At 44.1% G+C, this 23579-nt stretch overlaps 1 protein-coding gene across 1 annotated transcript in view; it reads left to right on the plus strand.

Annotated features, from left to right (window-relative positions):
• The window catches only part of LOC120064170 (collagen alpha-2(IV) chain-like), a 104565-nt gene that overhangs the window by 48507 nt on the left and 32479 nt on the right, over positions 1–23579 (plus strand). The window contains exon 4 of the mRNA XM_039014554.1: positions 1983–2063. Coding sequence (XP_038870482.1) covers positions 1983–2063 — 81 coding nt within the window. The remainder of the gene's footprint in view (positions 1–1982; positions 2064–23579) is intronic.

The raw sequence follows: 23579 nt of genomic DNA on the forward strand, positions 1-23579 counted from the left end.
AACCCAGGGGCCTCCATCATTCTTAAATGGAAGATGTTAGGAACCGCCAAGACTCTTCCTAGAGCTGGCCGCCCGGCCAAACTGAGCAATCGGGGGAGAAGGGCCTTGGTAAGGGAGGTGACCAAGAACCTGATGGTCAGTCTGACAGAGCTCTAGAGTTCCTCTGTGGAGATGGGAGAACCTTCGAGAAGGACAACCATCTTTACAGCACTCCACCAATCAGGCCTTTATGGTAGAGTGGCCAGACGGAAGCCACTCCTCAGTAAAAGGCACACGACAGTCCGCTTGGAGCTTGCCAATGGGCACCTAAAGACTCTCAGACCATGAGAAACGAGATACTCTGGTCTGATTAAACCAAGATTGAACACTTTGGCCTGAATGCCAAGCGTCACGTCTGGAGAAAACCTGGCAACATCCCTACGGTGAAGCATGTTGGTGGCAGCATCATGCTGTGGGGATGTTTTTCAGCAACAGGGAGTGGGAGATTAGTCAGGATCGAGGCAAAGATGAACGGAGCAAATTACAGAGAGATCCTTAATGAAAACCTGCTCCAGAGCGCTCAGGATTGGGGCGAAGGTTCACCTTCCAACAGGACAACGACCCTAAGTACACACTCAAGACAACGCAGGAGTGGCTTCGGGACAAGTCTCTGAATGTCCTTGAGTGGCCCAGCCAGAGCCCGGACTTGAACCCGATCGAACATCTCTGGAGAGACGTGAAAATAGCTGTGCAGCGACACTCCCCATCCAACCCGACTAAGCTTGAGAGGATCTGCAGAGGAAAATGGGAGAAACTCCCCAAATGCAGGTGTGCCAAGCTTGCAGTGTTATACCCAAGAAGACTTGATGCTGTAATCGCTGCCAAAGGCGCTTCAACAAAGTACTGAGTAAAGGGTCTGAATACTTATGTAAATGTGATATTTCAGTTTTTAATACAAAAATACTAAAAACCTGTTTTTGCTTTGTATTGTGTGTAAATTGATGAGGGAAAAAACGATTTAATCCATTTTAGAATTAGGCTGTAACGTAACAAAATGTGGGAAAGTTAAGGGGTCTGAATACTTTCCTGTATGTCTATGGTGTATGTACTATGTAGGGTCCTGAGCTGAGCCATAAGGGAGAATAGGCATCTACCACCCCACTACCACAATCAGATTAGTGGGGGATGGGGCAATGTAGCCTGTGTTTTTTTGTCCCCCCACTTTGTTCTGAAATAACCATCACCCACTAATTCACTTTTTTTTTAACAGATTCATTGTTTTGAGCTAGTAATGTATAAATATTACCCACCATAGGCTACGGGACTTCTATCTTTGATCGTGTCATGTGACATGTCCACACTGACCTCTGGTCATAGTTTTGTCTGTGTTTGTGTCCAGTCCTGTACAGGCTGCCCCGTTGTAGTAGTACTGGTATGCAGCCTAACGTCTCTACGGGGAGTCTGGGGATTTTTCACAAGCCCGTTCTCACTGTCAGAATAAAGATATCAGTCCAGGGGGGTTAATGGCTGGAAGTCCAGGGGGGTTAATGGCTGAAATGAGTCATACGAACCACTATAAAGCCCACAGACCACTATAAAGTACACATCCCAGACAGCACTCAGACTATTATACGCAGTCATGCAATGACCCGACAGTCATAAACAACTAGTCTATACAGACAGTGTACAACCACGCTATACACACACAGACAGTTCTGTATTTTATAAATATATATATATATACAACATTCACAGCACAGCAGATCCTATGACTAAATAGACTGCTGTATACAATTAAGTGACATGCCTGTTCAACTATTCACATGCATATCCCATGCACATCCATATACCATACGGCACCTTTAAGCTACACATGAACAAATTGTACCTTGGGTTTGATATACAGTATATTTTGCGGTCATTACTGTATTACTCTCATGTGGTGAGTTATCATGATATTGTTTTGTTGTCTCTAACCCAGTCCTCTGTGTTATGTTCTCCAGGGTGGTAAGAAGGACAATGGGCCATGTGGAGGAAGAGACTGCAGCGGGGGATGCAAATGTTTCCCTGAGAAGGGCGCCAGAGTAAGTCACATTTTCTTCATTGTTTGGCTGTCTAACCCCTATACAACACTATATAACACCCAGCTCTATCTCCATCTCTACACAACTCTCCTCAACTCTATACCTATAATGAAGGTATTCATTGGCTATTCAGGAGGTATGAAAGCACCATAACAGTGCGACTGTGATAACACCCAACCAGACCTTCATCAATATGGATCTCTCTATCTGCGTAACACATGAACTCAGATCCATTACTGTTTGACTCCCAGTATATCTACTAATGGGCTATTGTCCAACCTCTTTGTCTCACGTCTTTATCACCTTATCACACATGCTGTTAGGGAAAGTGGTGAAACTCACACCATTAACTTAACAGTAAAGAGAGGGGATGGGTGGGGGGCGAACTGGACCCTCCTCTAGAGGGTCAGGGCCCTGTTAGTAAAATGGAGGAGAGGAAGGACAGGAACGGAGGACAGGAAGAGAGGTGGGGAGGAGATAGGGGGTGAGGTGGGGAGGAGATGGGGGAGAGGTGGGGAGGAGATATGGGGTGAGGTGGGGAGGAGATGGGGGAGAGGTGGGGAGGAGATAGGGGGAGAGGTGGGGAGGAGATAGGGGGTGAGGTGGGGAGGAGATGGGGGAGAGGTGGGGAGGAGATGGGGAGAGGTGGGGAGGAGATAGGGGAGAGGTGGGGAGAGGTGGGGGGAGAGGTGGGGAGGAGATGGGGGAGAGGTGGGGAGGAGATAGGGGAGAGGTGGGGGGAGAGGTGGGGAGGAGATAGGGGAGAGGTGGGGAGGAGATAGGGGAGAGGTGGGGAGGAGATAGGGGAGAGGTGGGGGGAGAGGTGGGGAGGAGATAGGGGAGAGGTGGGGAGGAGATAGGGGAGAGGTGGGGAGAGGTGGGGAGGAGATAGGGGGTGAGGTGGGGAGGAGATGGGGGAGAGGTGGGGAGGAGATGGGGAGAGGTGGGGAGGAGATGGGGGAGAGGTGGGGAGAGGTGGGGGGAGAGGTGGGGAGGAGATGGGGGAGAGGTGGGGAGAGGTGGGGGGAGAGGTGGGGAGGAGATAGGGGGTGAGGTGGGGAGGAGATGGGGGAGAGGTGGGGAGGAGATGGGGGAGAGGTGGGGAGGAGATGGGGGAGAGGTGGGGAGGAGATGGGGAGAGGTGGGGAGGAGATAGGGGGTGAGGTGGGGAGGAGATGGGGGAGAGGTGGGGAGGAGATGGGGGAGAGGTGTGGAGGAGATGGGGGAGAGGTGGGGAGGAGATGGGGAGAGGTGGGGAGGAGATAGGGGGTGAGGTGGGGAGGAGATGGGGAGGAGATGGGGGAGAGGTGGGGAGGAGATGGGGGAGAGGTGGGGAGGAGATGGGGGAGAGGTGTGGAGGAGATAGGGGAGAGGTGGGGAGGAGATGGGGGAGAGGTGGGGAGGAGATGGGGGAGAGGTGGGGAGGAGATGGGGAGAGGTGGGGAGGAGATAGGGGGTGAGGTGGGGAGGAGATGGGGAGGAGATGGGGGAGAGGTGGAGAGGAGATGGGGGAGAGGTGGGGAGGAGATGGGGGAGAGGTGGGGAGAGGTGTGGAGGAGATAGGGGAGAGGTGGGGAGGAGATAGGGGGTGAGGTGGGGGAGAGGTGGGGAGGAGATGGGGGAGAGGTGGGGAGGAGATGGGGAGAGGTGGGGGAGAGGTGGGGAGGAGATGGGGGAGATTCATGACAGATGTTGTGAATGCAGGGAGGAAGTGAAACACTAAACACCAGGTTCATAATAATATAATGGACCAAGAGGGAGAGACAGAGGGGCTTCACAATCAACCAATACGGAGAGAGGATCTGTAAGAGGAACCAATCACTTATTGACAGTGAGCTTTGATATCCTCTTGACGGTGTGTGTGTGTGTGTGTTATCTCTTAGGAATGGAGACCAGCTAGAAAGTCACAGGGGGCACAGTATCTAACTGATAATATGTGAAGAGTTGTATTCTAACAGAGCCCTTGTTACCGTGCATGCTTAAACTCAGACAAAGAAATGCTCATAAATCAGCTGATCAAAGGCTGTGTAGTATCTACTACAATGTGCTCAGTGCCCAGTTTGGTTCTTTCCCACTCATCTTCAAAGTATTCTCATAGGAACTGTTAACCCCCCAGTTCAAACTTTATGTGACGTTAAACCACAAGGACACAGTTATTCAGTTCTTAAAACACAGGGCCAGTGAGAAGAAGAATGCTTTGTTAGTGAGTTCTTAAAAAGAAAAGAATGTGGCTTGAGGGAATTGTAGTCTGACCCGGCTGTGTTGGGACTTGGGAATTTACCGGGTCGACTTTACAGTATGCCTCTGACCTTTACGGTCACCGTGGTTAAAGGAAACCCCATAAGGGGGAGTAGATGGGAGAGACAGGAAGAACATTCCACAGCTTTAAGGATGCGAAGGCCTTGTGAGTGAGGGTCAGACCGTCTATGTTTTCTCTCTCTCTCGCTCGCTGTCTCTCTCTCCCAAGGCTGTAAGAGGGGATATCTCCCTAGTTGGCACCTTGGCATGTTGTTCCCCTGACCTTTGTTGCAGCAAACAAAAGAAAGAAAAACATCCTCTGGTCTCTATCACTCCCTATTCTCACTCCCTCACATTCACTAGACCTAGTTACACTTTTTTGGTTCCAAAAGGGTTTTTCGGCTGTCCCCATAGGATAACCCTCTGTGAAAATGGTTCTACATGGAACCCAAAAGGGTTCTATCTGGAACCAAAAGCGTTCTACCTGGAGCCAAAAACAGTTCTTCAAAGGGTTGTCCTATGGGGACAGCCAAAGAACCCTTTAAGTTCTAGAATCTAGATAGCACCTTTTTTTCTAAGAGTGTATACTGTATATTGATAAATTATTAATTTGTGTTTAACATTATAAACACTCGTGCTGAGTCCTCTGATGTTTATATGAGGTGGGATAGCAGGTGCGGCCTGCTATTTTGTTGAATATCCTAAAATGGCAATAGTCTGTTTTCACAATCCTCGTTTATTTTCTAAATTTGTTTAGTCTTTTATTTTACTCTTTATTGCTTTCATATTTTCACCTTAAATTTTCCAGGCTCTGAGCCAAAATCCACTTATTCTGCTCATCAGGTTGATGGATTAGTCCATGAACCAAACAGAAAAGATTCTCCTCCCAGATGTCTGTCCTTCTCTTTCTCTCGCTCTCTGTCTTTCTTTGTCTTCCTCTCTCTCTCTATCTCTCTATCTCTCTCTCCAACTATCTACTTCTCTCTGTCTATCTCTCTCTACCTCCATCTATTGTTTCTATCTTCTATCTCTCTCCCTATATCCCTCTCCCTCCATCTATCTATCTATCTCCTATCTCTCTCTTGGGGTCGTTAAATAATGCAGCAGTGGACTCATATCGTTTTTCTGCTGATGGTTCGTAAACCCCTGGATTGGCAGGGGTTGGACCGCATCTGTTCAGAATGGATGACAGTTGTCTGCGGCTTAACTGGCGACCTTGCAAATATCAACATCTCCCAGGGGTCGATCATATTCATACATTGTTCTGTGTTTACGGCTGCTCGACACTATGTGGATGTGGCAATGCAGTTGTAGAAGGGCATCGACCAACACTTTCACTCTCTCGTATTCATCGGTCTGACATCTGTGTTCTCGTATTCATCGGTCTGACATCTGTGTTCTCGTATTCATCGGTCTGACATCTGTCTTCTCGTATTCAACGGTCTGACATCTGTGTTCTCGTATTCAACGGTCTGACATCTGTGTTCTCGTATTCAACGGTCTGACATCTGTGTTCTCGTATTCAACGGTCTGACATCTGTGTTCTCGTATTCAACGGTCTGACATCTGTGTTCTCGTATTCAACGGTCTGACATCTGTGTGAGAATATGTCTCTTAACTCCATGATGACTACACTGAGGAACAACCCTAATCTCCCAAAACGCCATGGTGCTTCAGCTTGTTGACATCTCCTACAGAACTCGTTATTGTAGGAAAAACAGAGGCTGTGGTTTCTCAGGAAGGAGAGACTGACAGAGAGCAGAGAGAAGAGTTGATTGTGTGAGGGAAAGTTATGTTCCAGAGATGGTAATTTCATGGCTGTTTAGCATCGGGCAGAGAAGTGATTTGGCAGGGTTGTTCTCTACCTCTATCGCCCACTCCCCCTGGCAGACTGTGGAGGGTTTTATACACAGAGGGCGTTCAAGAAAATATCACACTCCTCTAGGCACTGATACAAGCTCATAGTTGTTTCATAGTCAGCTATTGTGGGTTGTATCTTGTAATGCCAGTCCAATAAAACGGAGTGATAAACAAAGTGTTTGTGTCCATAATACTATAAAGTGTTGACAAATGCATGTAAAGGGTTTGACAAGCCCCAAAATAGATGAAGTACTTCTGTCTATAGCAGGTTGGTGATTGCAAGGTATGGATATTTGAGAGGTATTTTGAGTTTTGAAGGACAAATTAAACCAAAAGCCTCTAGGCCAGAGGCCCTAGTCCAGTTGAGTGCAGTCCAGTGCCACACAAAAAAAATGCTGGGTTGTTTGGTTGATCCAACTGCTGGGTTGCAGGCATGGGTCACTTAGTTGGGTTCTTGAGATATGACCCAGCGTGTCAGATCAAAAGACTGGAAGCGTGGTTTAGTAGGGCCGTGGCTTTCTTTTTAGCCACCCGAAAGTAAATGTCATGCCTGTTCATCTGTTCTGTTGTATAGTTATCACATGTTAAGAGATGACATTTTTGCTTTGATGAGGTTTACAGAAATGTATGAATTCCCTAAAAGCCTCTGTAAATCCCATTCTCAGGACACAATAAGGTGGCATACCTTATTATAATATGTAATAAATAATCCTAATATTCCAGAAGGTGTAGAACTATATATAAACTTAACATGTTGAAGAGGAATGACATTTACTCTCACAGGTGGTCAATAAGATCTATCTGAAAGCCACACCCCCAATAAGCCATGCCTCCTGAAAATAAGGATTACATAAAAAAAGACCCAGCTGCTAGCCCAGTTTGAGGACTTTGAACACATGTTGTTTATCTTTGTGTTGCATAAGATGAATCAATCACTAAATGTACATACAAAAACACAGATATTAAAAACTATTTAAAAAAAATCAACCTGCAGTAGAGTATGCTGGGCAAAAAGTACCTTTGTTATCATAACTTTTAAAAATGTAGTTGATGTGACTTCTCATTTAGTTTTGAGTCAGTACCACATACACATTTTAAGTAATAATGTATTTTCAAAGACTTTGAGTTCAATTTACTAGAGGCATTTGAGTTAAAAATGCCTTGGTGTTTACAGTGTGTGTTTGCGTGTCTATAAATGGCATGATTTCCTTGTTCCATGAAACAAGGGCCATATATACATACCAAATTCCGTGCTCTCACCCGTCGTCAACTTCTCTGTCTCCATAGGGATGGAATATTTGAACAGTCTGGATTGCCATGGCCTGTCCCTCTGAGGGAAGATCTGAGAGGCCACTTGTTCTATTTACAGTGTGTGTGTGTGTATGTGTGTGTGTGTGTGTGTGTGTGTGTGTGTGTGTGTGTGTGTGTGTGTGTGTGTGTGTGTGTGTGTGTGTGTGTGTGTGTGTGTGTGTGTGTGTGTGTGTGTGTGTGTGTGTGTGTGTGTGTGTGTGTGTGTGTGTGTGTAAGAGAGACAACCTTGGTGAACCTTTTGATTAGGCGTTATTAGAGAATGTCAGCATAGATTGAACTTCATCAAAAACTAAACAAACTATTTTTGACAACTGTTTGATTAACACAGTATATTGAGCCTAAGACAGTAAGATAAACCCCTAACCAGAGCAGGTTCAAGTGGGATGTGATCTGGACTGATTCACTGACAGGTTAGACATACACCAATTTGGGTTATTTGGTAGACCAGTGCTGGCAAAATATTGTACAGAATAACCAATGGGTTATTTTGACCCAGACAGCTGGGTTGCGTGAATAACCCAACAAGTTGGGTTGTTGGAATTACCCAAACATTGGTTAATTTAACCATCAGTTGGGTATTTTTCTTCTCATGCTGGGTTGACCTAGCATCTGGGTCTTTTGTAAATTGAACTCTCGTCCAGTGTCTGTACATGTCCACACTTATCAATGTTAAATGTACACACTAATTATTTGCTTATTTCCCAGAGTGCCTTCCCTTTCGAGTAAATTGTAGAGTTACCACCCATGGCTATATTTGTTAGTGACAGAGACATGGTTGTTGCATTCATTCATTTTCTGTCCTGTGATCTTCATCAAGTGAGGTTCTAAGCAAATATATTATCATTCAAATAAAAATCTCTGTAATACAATACATATTTGTAAGCCTTTATTTTGAAGGCCTAGTTTTAGCCCAATACAGTGGCCTGAAACTCATGGTTTACAGGGAAAGTCAGCCCTGCAAGTCACAGTATGCTGGCTTGCAAAGTGATGTGACATTTCTATTGGAATCCATCCCAAGTGGAGATTTCCAACCATTGTTTTTTTTATTCCCCTGCAACCTGCATTCAGAATGACTGCCGGGTTGAGAAGACTAAGACTACCTAAAACATTCAGTAAAGGGTGCAATAAATCAAAGTAACAGATAGGATTAGTTTAGAAAAATGTTTATGTATATTTGAGTAGCATAACATTAACTATTCAATCAATGTACATGCAAAAACATAGATATTGAAACAAACAATTCCAAAAATGTACCTGCAATAGAGCATACTGGGAAATATGATAATGATGGGCGTTGTTTTGGTTTAACACTGGTTATTTAACAACACACACAGGGGTTATTTTACACCAATGAGTGTTCATTTAACACTAACAGAGTTAATTTAACACCTGAATCAACTCTAGAAATGTTACACAAAAAAATCAAACACTAGGTAACACTGACCGATTTTCTATGCACACACACACACACACACACACACACACAACACAGGTCAAAGTGTTAACTACATTTCCTCCTAATCCGCTGGTATTTAGCTTTACATGTGTCTTAAATGTGAAAGGTCCTTCCTGTGGTGTTGATGAGGTACTAGAATGTCCTCCAGGTAGAGAAAGGGCCTTTGGGCTCTGCTGTGGTATGTGACCAGAGTGGTGGGTCAACATGGCAACCCCATGTGTTCTCCATCAGTCAGCCCTGTTGGAGCCTGTTGTTGGAGCTGGTTGGAGCCCAGGGCAGGGGCCAATTAGAGCCCAGGGCAGGGGCCAATTAGAGCCCAGGGCAGGGGCCTACTGGCTGCAGAGGAAACAATAAGTCCCGCTGTTACTCCACTCTAATTTACCTCTCAGTAAGAGAGAGCAGCAGAGCAGGGTACGTTACTTTGTAGTGGAGTGTTGCGTACGGTGTTGTGTGTTAGCAACTATAGACGTCTGTGTCAATGGTTTGTACACAGTGTGTATTTCGTGGAGTGAATATTCCATGTGCTCAGCTCTACCTCAATTTCATATCTCCCCATTGTCCAAGCTAAGTTTAAGACACATAACCTGCAGAGGGATCCCCCATCACATTGCCTTTGTGTAGCAAATCCTGATAATGGGTCAACTTCATGATGGGTCAACTTCTCAACACATTCTACTGCCCACGCTTGGACTTCTGCCCTGATTGGCTCGTTTGTCCGGTGTGCAACAGTCTAGGAATGCCCTTCACAGCTGGGGAGAGAGAGGCGGTTTTACTCCAGCCTGGGAAAGTACGAGTTTTCCAGAATCGGAACATTTGACCCATATGGACACTTCAGACAGGCCAGCTGGCAACAGGGGAGAGTACAAAGGCTCTTCAGACTGGTGGATTATAGAGGTATCTCTGAGTGGAGTGGGATTGGCTGTCCATGTCAATTATCTGAAAATGATGGTTAATCCCCCCCTTGTGGTCCATTTCAGTCTCTCATCATTACGAATAATGCAGTCTTCAGGTTTTTGATGGTTGGTAGCATCATCAAAATCATTCCATGTGAATGCATACCATATCTTATCAATTTGTCATGGAGTTTTGTTAGAGGCCTGTATTTAAGTCTTACACTCCTCTCTAGTCTTTCCAATTTGTAATCGTATCATCTGTGGTGTTATTTAAGTGATAATCGTGGCTTTGAGGGCATTATCACTTTAATACAACAGGTTACCAACATATTCAAATAATGATTGACATATTTTCATTAAAAACATTATTTTGATGAATTTATTCATACTATTTCATCCTTCCACAAGATAAAGTCCTGACACAAATCTAGGGTTGCTACCCAAGCCGACTGGTCGTTAGTTCTGTTGGTTCGGTTGCCAGAAACGCGACCCAGTCATTCAGTCTTTTTGTTTGTTCTGTATCTATGGACGCGACCCAGTCGTTTGTTCTAAATGTTCCATTGCCATACTGGCTGGCAATGTTCTTATACCTTGCTTGCTAGCTAGCCAACTACAGCTAACTTACAGTCACACCAAACAGTGCAGCCAGAATAACAACAAAGTAGCTGCATTTGCATTTGTTTAAGATGTTTTCAAGTGACATTTATTTGGTACATCCATAACAATGAGCTAATGAGGCGTTATTTCACCTGGCATAGAAAATGTGCTCTCCCGCCAGGACACTGTTGTTCAGAGGAGCTAGCCAACAACACAGCTAACACAATCACTTCAAACTGAAGCTGGAAAGACTGCAAACTAGCTATGCTTTGTTTCATTGTACCTTTTTTCAGTTGACATTTCTTTGTATATGTCCATAAAAATTATGCCAGCTGATTCATGATTTAGACTGGCTGAGAAACATTGCCTGCCTGTCTGTCTCATCCTGGCTCGTTCATTAATATGGGACAGCTGGAGATTGAATTTGAATATTGAAACAATGTTGCAAATATCGGAGAGAGACAGCAAGGTTTATACAAATCTCCGCTGTTGAAAACTAAATGTTAGTCTAAAAGAAATTTGAGATAATGTCTCGATGCTTTTTATAGTGGAGATCAAGTTTATAAATTGCTTGGCTGGGCTGATGAGACAGTGGATTGCGCAGTCAGATGGAACAGAGTAAATAGGCATTTTAATGTCATAGATTAAGCCGGTGGTAACTTGTGGAATAGACACAGGGTTGGAATGTGGTTTTAACCAATCAGCATTCAGGATTAGACCCACCTGTTGTATAAACGTTGTTAATCCGTTGGAGTTTACAGACTATGTTCAATGATAATGGACTATAATGTAATTGGCTGTTGTCCATGTGTCAGTCAACGCAAAACGTAGGGGATACTCCCGCCTTGTCATTACTGCTCAAATACTCCCATTTAATGATGGTATCATCATCTCAAACTATGCATGAAAAATTCCTTATGAATGCATTCCTGAGTCTAGAACATCTGTCCCATATTTTATTCCATTATTTATGGAGTATTATGTAGCTTTTAAGACTATTGAACTCCCCTAAAGTCATTTTAATATGTTACTCTATCCTCAGTGGTGCCATATGAAGTTTTAATGCCATATTTCCTATGTGAGGAAATGGAGTGTGTCTTTTGAGAACTATGGTAAACAGAAGGAGACGATGGCCTGGGGGGCTAGACTGTATGGAGCTGAAATGGCCCTAGAACGGTGCTGATTAATGTAACAATGGCTTTTAGGGGCCACACGCCCCTATTTGATTCCCTTAAACACACACACACACTGCAGCTGGGTCCAGTTCTCACACACATGTGTCTGGGCCTCAGACCACAGATTTCTCATTCCAGCAGCGTGAGGCAATCACACAGGTGTAAGGCTCCCAAAGACCCCTGGGATACTGGAGGGCCAAGCCCTGCTGTTCTCAGCCTGAGATCCCCAGAGCCTTGAGATTTAGCACACACACACACACGCGCACATGTTATGTTCTTCTATCCTCGTCGGGACTTAAAATGTATTTCCATTCTAAATCCTATTTTCCCTAACCCCTACCCTAACCTTAACCTGTAACCCTAACCCAAACCCTAAACTTAACTCCAACCCAACCACTAACCTCTTACCCTAACCTGTTGGAAATGTCACCATGAGGGAGAATGTTTCTTGTTTTACTATCCTTATGGGCACATTTGGGGATTTTAGGTCCCCACAAGGATAGAAGAACCAACCCGCACGCACACAATGAATCCAGAGTATGCCTGAGAAAGAATATGCCAACATTGCACGAAGACCTTGGTCAACTGCATCATGTGTAGATCTCTCCATCCCTTTTTCTCTCTATCTCCATCTCTGCATCGCTCTCTGGGCCCTCTCTATCTGGGCCCTCTCTATCTGGGCCCTCTCTATCTGGGCCCTCTCTATCTGGGCCCTCTCTCTCTGGGCCCTCTCTATCTGGGCCCTCTCTCTCTGGGCCCTCTCTCTCTGGGCCCTCTCTATCTGGGCCCTCTCTATCTGGGCCCTCTCTCTCTGGGCCCTCTCTCTCTGGGCCCTCTCTATCTGGGCCCTCTCTCTCTGGGCCCTCTCTCTCTGGGCCCTCTCTCTCTGGGCCCTCTCTATCTGGGCCCTCTCTCTCTGGGCCCTCTCTCTCTGGGCCCTCTCTCTCTGGGCCCTCTCTCTCTGGGCCCTCTCTATCTGGGCCCTCTCTATCTGGGCCCTTTCAGTCAAGTGTGTTTGCACGTGCACCCTATTTCTACACAGTGATGCATCTGTAGAAATGAGATCTGAGTCTAAACACATTAAGGCTAATGTAAACGGCCCACAGCAGCTGGACAGATGTACGGTCCCCTGTGTTAAACACTCCTTCACTCCTCCATGAGAAACAGAGAGAGTGACGTCAAATGACACACATTGTCTATCCTCCTCCTCTCACCCCCCTGTTTTTTTCTGCAGGGAGAGACACGGGATAATGAGTCAGAAGAACTGTATGTTTTAGGAGGATGAGAGCAGGGGGAGACAGGTGTTGACAGAAATGTTCTCACTGGTCCCCCTTCTTTCCCTCTGGATGCAGTTTTTTTGTGTTTTCCAGACTATTTCATTTTCAGCAGCCAAACATATTTATATAATATACTGTATCATATCCCCCTTTGTTTGTCCATATTGCATGTGATCCTTTCACAAACATTTTTATATAAACAGGTCCTGGGAGGGTTTTCAGAACTAGGCCATGTAGCCATGGGGAGGGAAAGACGGGAAGCTGATCTGCTAACCTCTCGCTGGCTGGATCACTGAGATCTAAACACACTCTCAAATGTAAACATAATCTCCCCAGACATGTATTCATGCTGTTGGATTTCTCCTCGGGCCAGCCAGTTTGGGACCCCTCCTCTCCTCATCCCCTCAGGGGGACACTGAGACCCAACATCCCCCTGGGCACCATGGAGAGGGGCAAGGGGATGTTGATTTTCAGGGAGTGTGTCCAAGAGAAACATGGGGGCTGGGACAGGGCACAGAGGGGCTGTACTCCACCTGAACCCCTCTGAGTCTGGGTCAGGGCTGTGAGAGGCAGAGCGACAGAACACATGGTCCTGGTACTTACTAAATACATCCTCCCTCACTCCTTGCTTACTCCCTCACTCATAATTCCTTGATGCAATGCTGAAAAGGATCTGAGACCTGAAAAGGTTGGATAGGTAAAAGCAGTGTAGGGTGGAAACCTTATACCATCACAAACAGGTCCATTTTCTAAGTATCCAGAGAGGTCCCAATGGCTCAGGCAAGCGACAATACCCACAGCTTCAGGTTACAGAACCATTAGAACCTCAGGGTTTCTACTGCACCATCATTCACCCCACAGATCTCACTCTCTACATGAAACTCGTTCCATTCTCAGTACATTCTAAAAAATGCTGGGTTAAAAACAACCCAGCACTGGGTAAGTAGTGGACAGAACACACACTGGGTTATTTTTGACCCAGCCAGTTGGGTCACTTAGTTGGGTTATTGAGCTATGATCCACTGGGTCAGATTAGAAGACTGGAGTTGTGGCTTAGTAGGGGCGTGGCTTTCAGAAGGTTATTTATGGTCACCCGTAACATGTCATTCTGGTTAATCTTTATGTTGTATTATCAACATATTAAGGTTGATCGCTGACACTTTTGTAGTTTAATGAGGCTTACACAAGTTGAGTTCTTCAAGTGCCTATGTGTATTCCAATGTTAGTATACAGTAATTACTTCTTTGTTATGATATTTAAATAATAATGTTATTAAATGTATATTCAAATATGTACTGTGCAAAGATATTTAAGGGAAAAATAACATGATGAACAGGAATGACATTTACCCTCATGGGTGGCCAAAAAGACCTAACTGAAAGCCATGCCTCCAATAGGCCATGCCTCCTGAAAATAACCTATGGATTACATTACAAAAATACCCATCTGCTGGGTCAACCCAGCATGAAATTGAATAAAATCCCAACTGATGGATAAATTAACTCATGCTTGGGCAATCCAAAGGCGTAGCTTTCAGATAGTTATTTTTGTCATCCTGTCAGAGTAAATGTCATTCATTTTCAAGCTGCAATAAATAACTTTTGGGCACCCTGACCAAATTATCATAGAAATGTGAGTAATGGATATGTCATTCTCATTGAAAGCAAGTCTAAGGAGTGGTAAATGTGTTCCATGGGTGCTATTTATATACTTCCAGTTCTTAAGTTTTGTTTTTGCGTCTTTTGGTTATGTACACAAGCTTCAAACAGCTGAAAATATAATGTTTTTGGTTATGGAAAATATATTTCACCACGGTTTAGATGGAACAATGAGTCTCTACACAATAACTGCTTGTTTTGTCACATAAACTGAAATTAGGCGAACTGTTCGAATTTTAGCAACCAGGAACTGGAGTAGCGATTCCTGCATATTGCACCTTTAAGTTTGTACATGGCGAATTCAAATTTTCCTTCAATATTTTTGCACATTACATATATTTTTATGTAAAATGAATAACATTATTATATAAATATTATAACTAAGTGGTAACTATCCCAACATAAAGCCCCACAGTGGAGGTATCATAATACCCATAAAACCTAGCGGTGAAGCAGGGAAATGGTTCCAATCATTTTTTCCCACCATTCATTTTTCCCTTAGGTAATTTTAGAAACACTTAAAATAAGGGCTGTGTTTCATGTGGGCTTACCCTGGCGTGAAGTTTTGATAACCATGTAAATCTCTCGGACAAGGTGACTTTTATCAATATATTAGGCTCTATTTATTCTCAGATTCAAAAATGCTAATTAGCATAAACGTAGACATCATGCAAGACCACAACTCCCTGCAAGCTCCTGCACGTCATCTCTAGCTGACACCTTTGCTAACAGGTATTGTGTCCATTTTTTTACTTGCACAAGACAGTTCACAGAATTGTCTATTTAAAAACAATTTGCCAATTTATTCATTAGCTAACATTAACTAATTGTTAATCCAGCGATTATTACCTTCGCCTCAATTTGGAAGTCTCGTCCAGATCCTCATGGCATTTGTAGTTCTTTATGATAGCCACATTAGCAGCTAACTAGCATTTCATCTTGAATCTCCACAATGGAGAAGGAGCTTGATATTACTTCATTGGGATTGACTGTTTTGAATTGGACCTAGAGAGGGGACGTATGTGCTACGTGTAGGTGAGGGACAACTCACTAAATCTCAGTTTAGTTAGTGGGAGGGGTATAGTGTGTGTGCGTGTGTGTTTGTGTGCGTGCATGCACGAGTACAAGTCCCTGCTTTTCCCAAGGCCTGGAGACATTTTACAGCATGGATCAGTCACAGACTAAATATCCCAAAGCTCCTTAGGGAGAGAGGCTAAACCAACGGACAAAGAGCTAATAAATGGGCTGTGGTCTGGGGATCAGAACAGTTTGAAAACTAAAGCCTTCTCAGACATTACACTTCTTACGTTAAACTTGTATTAACACAAATTAACCTCTTCAAAATCTTCATGTCACATTGATTCATTCCACATTCCTTCACTCTGTGAATACCTATAGTGTTTGTTGTAGATCATTGGTCGTCACATCCACATACTGTACATGTATGGACATACAGTAAATAGTATGTATACCCTCGATGTCTGTCCATGAACGTACATACTGTATGTTCATAGATGTCTTCATAGATCACAGATGTCTTCATTGGGGTGGCAGGTAGCCTAGTGGTTAGAGTGTTGGACTAGTAACCAAAAGGTTGCAAGATTGAATCCCCAAGCTGACAAGGTAAAAATCTGTTGTTCTGCCCCTGAACAAGGCAGTTAACCCAGTGTTCCTAGGCCGTCATTGAAAATAAGAATTTGTTCTTAACTGACTTGCCTAGTTAAATAAAGGTCAAATAAAAAATACAAAGATATTCACTGACAAACACACACCTTCATACACTGCCTATCTGTCAAGGTATTACTTTCATCAATCACCCTTTCAATTTTAGGCTATCACCTATCACCTCTGACCCTCAACCCAAATCCCTCTCATACATCAGGAATCAGACCCAAGGGGTTATTCTGTTGTTCCCCGCCCTCAGACAGAAAGACGGACAGACAGACATTCTGTTGTTCCCCGCCCTCAGACAGAAAGACGGACAGACAGACATTCTGTTGTTCCCCGCCCTCAGACAGAAAGACGGACAGACAGACATTCTGTTGTTCCCCGCCCTCAGACAGAAAGACGGACAGACAGACATTCTGTTGTTCCCCGCCCTCAGACAGAAAGACGGACAGACAGACATTCTGTTGTTCCCCGCCCTCAGACAGAAAGACGGACAGACAGATATTCTGTTGTTCCCCGCCCTCAGACAGAAAGACGGACAGACAGACATTCTGTTGTTCCCCGCCCTCAGACAGAAAGACGGACAGACAGACATTCTGTTGTTCCCCGGCCTCAGACAGATAGACGGACAGACAGACATTCTGTTGTTCCCCGCCCTCAGACAGACAGACATTCTGTTGACCCCCGCCCTCAGACAGACATACAGACTAGAGGTCGACCAACTGTGATTTTTCAAAGCCGATACCGATTATTGGAGGACCAAAAAAGCAGATGCCGATTAATCGACCAATTTTATATATATATACATATATATATATCTGTAATAATGACAATTACAACAATACTGAATGAACAATGAACACTTTTATTTTAACTTAATATAATACGTAAATAAAATCTATTTAGTCTCAAAAAAAGTATGAAACATGTTCAATTTGGTTTAAATAATGCAAAAACACAGTGTTGGAGAAGAAAGTAAAAGTGCAATATGTGCCATGTTAAAAAGCTAACGTTGTAATTGTCATTATTTCAAATATATATATAAAAATCGATACCGATTAATCGGTACTCAAGTGTTTAATTGGTATATTGTAATTACATCGCCACCATGGCCTATTTATTGCCTTACTGTCACCACTTCCGCGAAGTCGGCTCCTCTCCTTGTTCGGGCGGCGTTCGGCGGTCAACGTCACCGGTCTTCTAGCTATCGCCGCTCCATTTTCTCATTGTTCCATTTGTTTTGTCTTGTTCCCTGCACACCTGCTTTACATTCCCTAATCACACTGCATGTATTTATTCCTCTATTCCCCCCCATGTCTTTGTGTGAAATTGTTTTGTTACATGTTTAGTGTGATGCGCCAGACTGGTTTTTCCCCCCGGGTATCGTATTTTGACCCGTTGTATGTATTTGTCATACATTTGTATATTTGTGAGTGTTTTCGCGCTGATTGACTTTTACCTGTGGCTGGAGGATTTTTGACGCAGTTGCGTCCGTTTGTGCTTTTGCCAAATAAAAGTGCGCCTGATCACAACTCACTACTCTCCTGCACCTGACTTCGTACGAGTAGCGCACAAGCCTGACACTTACCTCCCTTATCTTACCTCATTTGCACACACTGTATATAGATTTTTTCTACTGTAAATAAATAAATAAAGGTGAAATCAAATAAAAAATATTGGCTTTTTTTGGTCCTCCATTAATCGGTATTGGTATCGGCGTTGAAAAATCCAAAATAATCGGTCGACCTCTAATTTCTACGCTTTCAAAATCTCTCTCACACTCACACACACACACACACACACACACACACACACACACACACACACACACACACACACACACAGACACACACACACACACACACACACACACACACACACGCATGAATCTTAACCCCCTGTCTTGCCTTTGTGCTGAAGCAGGCCTGTGGACTATGAAGAGGCAGACTGTTTATAAGTGATAGTCTGGGAGCTTGTCCAGAACTAGTTTGGCATCACTGGGCCCTGGTCGGCCACGCACAGAGCAGCTCTCTGATGAGGGCATGCTGAATGATACACTGCACTTATAGAGGAGTGTGTGACTTCAATTACATCTCTGTCTAAAGTATGCCAAACAGACACACACACACAAGTATGTAAGCAATTAGTCATGCGCCGAGGCTGCTTGTCTTTGTCTTTAAAAGGTAAATGTGAGCTCCAGCTCTTCTACAGAAATAATGGCTGCCAATAAACACAATGAGAGAGAGAGAGAGAACTTAAGAGGCTCACACACACACACACACACACACACACACACACACACACACACACACACACACACACACACACACACACACACACACACACACACACACACACACACACACAGTGTGAGGAAGTCTGAGGAATGTCAGAGCCACTGTGTGTATGTACTGTATGTTTGTGTGTGTCACACCTGTGCCTCTGGTTCTCATTACTGAGTGTAAAGTGGACTTCCTCACATTAGACCAGCTTAGACCAGGCCTTTGTTTAGTTAGTGGGTTAGATTCAGTCCCCTCTCTTCTAATAGGGATCAGATCCCTCCTGATCTTTACTTTCACACGGCACAGCTAGAGTCCTGCTGAAATGTTGGAATCGTATTAATGATCCCAGTCCAAAATCCCCCTCACACACTCTTATGTGTGTTGGGTCATTTCACCGGTGACTGCCAGTGATAGTGGGGGTAAGCTAAAGCATTTGGAGAGAACCAACATGATATTGCAGTGTATGGATTGATGTGTAGGTATGCAGCAACAGGTTAACAGTATTGCAGAGGCTTATGAGCTTTCGTTGAGGCTCTGCTTCAAGCAGACAGAACAGCTGCAAGAGGGAGAGAGATGAGAGAGGGGAGAAGAGGCTTCAGTGCTGTTAAGAGTTCTGTCAGTAACCCATCGACACACACCTTTACACACCACTCACTCCTCACCTCTGACAGTATGTGTGTGTGTAGTTAATGCCATTCTGATGAGGTGAGAGGTGATCTGATACTTGGAGACAAAAAGCAGACAGTGGATGGTAGATCTAATCCGGAACTGGAAGGAATGGTGTTTTACTGAACTTTTACAACGTCTCTCTCTCTCTCTCTCTCTCTCTCTCTCTCTCTCTCTCTCTCTCTCTCTCTCTCTCTCTCTCTCTCTCTCTCTCTCTCTCTCTCTCTCTCTCTCTCTCTCTCTCTCTCTCTCTCTCTCTCTCTCTCTCTCTCTCTCTCTCTCTCTCTCTCTCTCTCTCTCTCTCTCTCTCTCTCCTTTCTCCTTTCTCTTTCCATCTCACTAACTCTCTCCCTATCTCACTCACATGTTTATTTATTTACTCTCTCTGTCTGTCTGTGTGTCTGGTAATTTGCTAGTCCTGTTCCCATGGCAGGCCTTGGCCTGTGTTTCTGGATGGGGGTACAGAGAAGACTTCAGTGTATGTATTTCTGGGTGGGGGTACAGAGAAGACTTCAGTGTATGTGTTTCTGGATGGGGGTACAGAGAAGACTTCAGTGTATGTGTTTCTGGGTGGGGGTACAGAGAAGACTTCAGTGTATGTGTTTCTGGGTGGGGGTACAGAGAAGACTTCAGTGTATGTGTTTCTGGGTGGGGGTACAGAGAAGACTTCAGTGTATGTGTTTCTGGATGGGGGTACAGAGAAGACTTCAGTGTATGTGTTTCTGGGTGGTGGTACAGAGAAGACTTCAGTGTATGTGCTTCTGGGTGGGGGTACAGAGAAGACTTCAGTGTATGTGTTTCAGGGGGTGTCTGTTTTGGGACCATGGCATGTTTACTGCTGTGGGCTTACAGAGCTACACACTAATCACAGCCAGGCCTCGTTTTCTCTCTTAGTCTACACTACCACTGGGCTCTAAACATGGACCACTGGTATGGAAGGGTAGGAAGGGAAGCCTGTGTGGCTTGTCTCTCTGTGTCTCTGTGTCTCTGTGTCTCTGTCTCACACTCTCTCTCTCTCTCTCTCTCTCTCTCTCTCTCTCTCTCTCTCTCTCTCTCTCTCTCTCTCTCTCTCTCTCTCTCTCTCTCTCTCTCTCTCTCTCTCTCTCTCTCTCTCTCTCTCTCTCTCTCTCTCTCTCTCTCTCTCTCTCTCTCTCTCTCTCTCTCTCTCTCTCTTTATCCATGTTTCTCTTTCTTTCTCCCTTTATTTCTAATACTTTGATTAGAATACTTGGGGGATGAGGCAAGAAAGAGAGAGAGCAAGGCATAGAAATACAGAGTGGGAAGAATGGACAGAGGTACAGTATCTCACAGGGAGAGGAGTGATCAGTAGTGAATGCGTGACAGCAATACCAGACAGAGAAAGAGATTGTGACTGAGATGAGGCGCAGTTGAAAGAGTTGAAGAGGGCAAAAAGAAGAAAGGTCCAATCAGCAGGTCAGGTCATGAACTATTGACCCCCATCCATTCCTTACAGACCATGCCCATCCCTCTCTTTTTTCCTGTCTTCCTTTCTTTCTTTTGATTTGGATCCTAATTGACAGCTGGCTGTGTCCCTTTAAGCCTGATTTCTCATGAAATGAGACGGAGGGAGACGAGAGGATAGAACAAGACAGAGGAGTAATCAGCAGGTGCAGGGCAGCGGATATCTCTGTCATGCTGGAAGTTCTGTTATATCCATAACCAGCCTTCAAAGACTGAGTGAGCAAAGCTCAAAAGGGGTGTTTTTCAAAATGCTCCAAGCATGCAAATTGGAGCATGGGAGGATCCAAATCAAAATATGCGAAACAGAGCACGGAGGGCACTTCTGGAATGCGTACTCCATTTGTACATATTTTGAAGCATGCATTGATGCAAACTTAAATGGAAAGTATGCAATGAAATAGGACACAACCACATAAAAATTAAGACATTTTTCTTGAAATCAATGGCGGCCATTATTTGAACTGAAGCGAGAGAAAATACACTCCAACTTCAGAATGAAATGTTGCCTATTCACATATCATATGTTGCCTGACTACAATATTTTATCTTGATATGTTAATAAATACATGCTGTGTTAATTTTGGTATGGTTACCTGCCTACAATGCCCGTAGGTCGCATAGGTCGTAAGCCCATAGTAAGTCAATAGAGCTAACTGGCTAACTACTACTGTTAGCTAGCCAGATAGCCACAAAGAATTGTTAGCTAGCTACCTATGAAGAATTGACATCTACCTTGGATAACATTGGTTTTAGGTCATTTTTGCCTGTTATACTATCTGTTTAGCTACATTACAACGATTCACATATAGCTAACTGATAGCTATGAAGTAAAATGTTTGCTCTGTGTATATCTTGTTTTATCTCCATTGCCGTTGTCCTGGCTAGTTTATGCACTGGTTTATGACACTGAATGTGTGTCAATGCTTTCTCTCTCTTTCTCTCTCGTTGTCTTTCCTTCTTTTTCCTGTACTCTTTTTTTCCCTTCTCCCGTCATCTCTCTATCTTTGGCCCTTCCTTTGACATATGTTAAGTATGATTGAGGGCAGACCCCTTTCCACCTGGAAGCAGTTGTAGAGGCGTGACTCTTTTTGCGATATGCATGTGTGCTAAGGTGGTTTAGTGTGGCAGGGTTTAAAATAGCAAGTTTAGCTGTGTATGTACTAATCCACAGTGGGTCTAAATAATTTTAATGGATATTCCGAGAGTCTGTACTCTGTCTACGGTACACTAAAGCTGCTTTCAAACACCTCTGTATCTGAACCGTCTCATAGCTCTAAGCAGGTTGGGCTGCTCATTCCCTCTATAACTCTACTTTTTAAAATACAGTCCAGATGTTTTCTTTCTGTCTCTCCTACCTGTGGTGGAGGAACATCTCACTGCTACAGTATGTATGCCAAAGTGCTGGCCTTTACTGTTTGGTATTAGTTCTCTACTGCTGTTCTCATTGTATTTCTTAAAGAGGTTGGCCTGGGACTGATCCCTCCTCACTACTACTTTATGTATCCCTCTATTTGTGAAGGAGCTGGGCTTCAGATATAACAGAGAGGACTAGGTCACTAAGGGTGAGAGGACAGGAGATGTGTTACATGGTGTTAGAGTAAGGAGAAGGAACAGAGAAAGAGGAGAAGAGGTATATAGGCAATAGGAGATTTAGGATTCAGACAGCGAATAGATAGAAGAGTAGTGAGAGGATGAAAGAGGGGGGAAGAAGAACAGAGAGTTAATGTAGGGGAGGGTGGACAGAGTGGACAAAGGAAGATTGGCAAATGAGGAAGAGGAGGAGCAGGAGAGTTAGGAGGGAAGGAGGGAAAAAGAAGGGGAGTAGGAGTAAGGTCATGGGGTTCATTTGCTTTAGACATAACTGTCAGATATTGTGCTGTTTGTTCAGGTCCACTGTGATGATTTCCTCTTGTTTTGGTTAAGGTGTTCTCCCCTGATTCATACAAGCACCCCCTGTATAAATAGCTCCCCCCACCTTTATCAGCTTCACATAACGAATGGCAATTATCTGCTCTGTGTTTTAGCCATGCAGAAAGATACAGCCCAGTGTACATACCATAGCACTGCACTAGACGGTAATCTCTTACACACACACACACACACACACACAGACACACACACACACACACACACACACACACACACACACAGACACACACACACCAGACATGTATGTCCTTGGGTACTTAGAGGAAAATTCCCACATGCTACCCCATCCATCTGACTCTGGTCTGGTCCTCCCATACAGCAATGTATATTTACTCACTCACTGTGAATTATATAGCAGACCATAATGTATTAAGACAGTATCATTTATCATAGAGGAAAATAATAGATTTAATAGATGACATACATGTATGTGTTAGGGTTTTTCATGTGTGTGTGTGCGCATGTGTGCGTGCCGGTTATGTTCCCTCTGACATAACATGTCCCATTCTAAGGATTTCTGTGTGTCCACTAATGATGATGTATGACTTCTGTGTCCATTCCCCTGGAGAGGGGTGAGAATGAGGATGTCATGTGATGAACCTAACAGGTGCTGGTGGTCGTAAGCCCTTAACTTGTCATTACAAACCAATTAGTGTATAAGACTGGCCAAGACACAGGTAAAGTTCAGTGTATGTAATGGTCTTTTTGGTTTGGATTATAAAGAGAATGGTCACCAGTCAAATTATTATATGGACACAGCACATATGTTCAATACATTTGACATCCAGCCATAGTACCATTAAATGTGAACTATTTAGCATAGTTACCATGAAACTAAAGGTCCTGCAATAGACTAGTGTCCTTTCCAAATCAAAACCAAATCAAATTATATTAGTCACATGCGCCAAATACAACAGGTGTAGATCTTACAGTGAAATGCTTACTTACGAGCCCCTAACCAAAAATGCAGTTAAAAAAAAATATGGATAAGAATAAGAAGTAAAAGTAACAAGTAATTAAAGAG

This window comes from Salvelinus namaycush, chromosome 19, assembly GCF_016432855.1.
Source record: "Salvelinus namaycush isolate Seneca chromosome 19, SaNama_1.0, whole genome shotgun sequence".
NCBI lineage: Eukaryota > Metazoa > Chordata > Actinopteri > Salmoniformes > Salmonidae > Salvelinus > Salvelinus namaycush.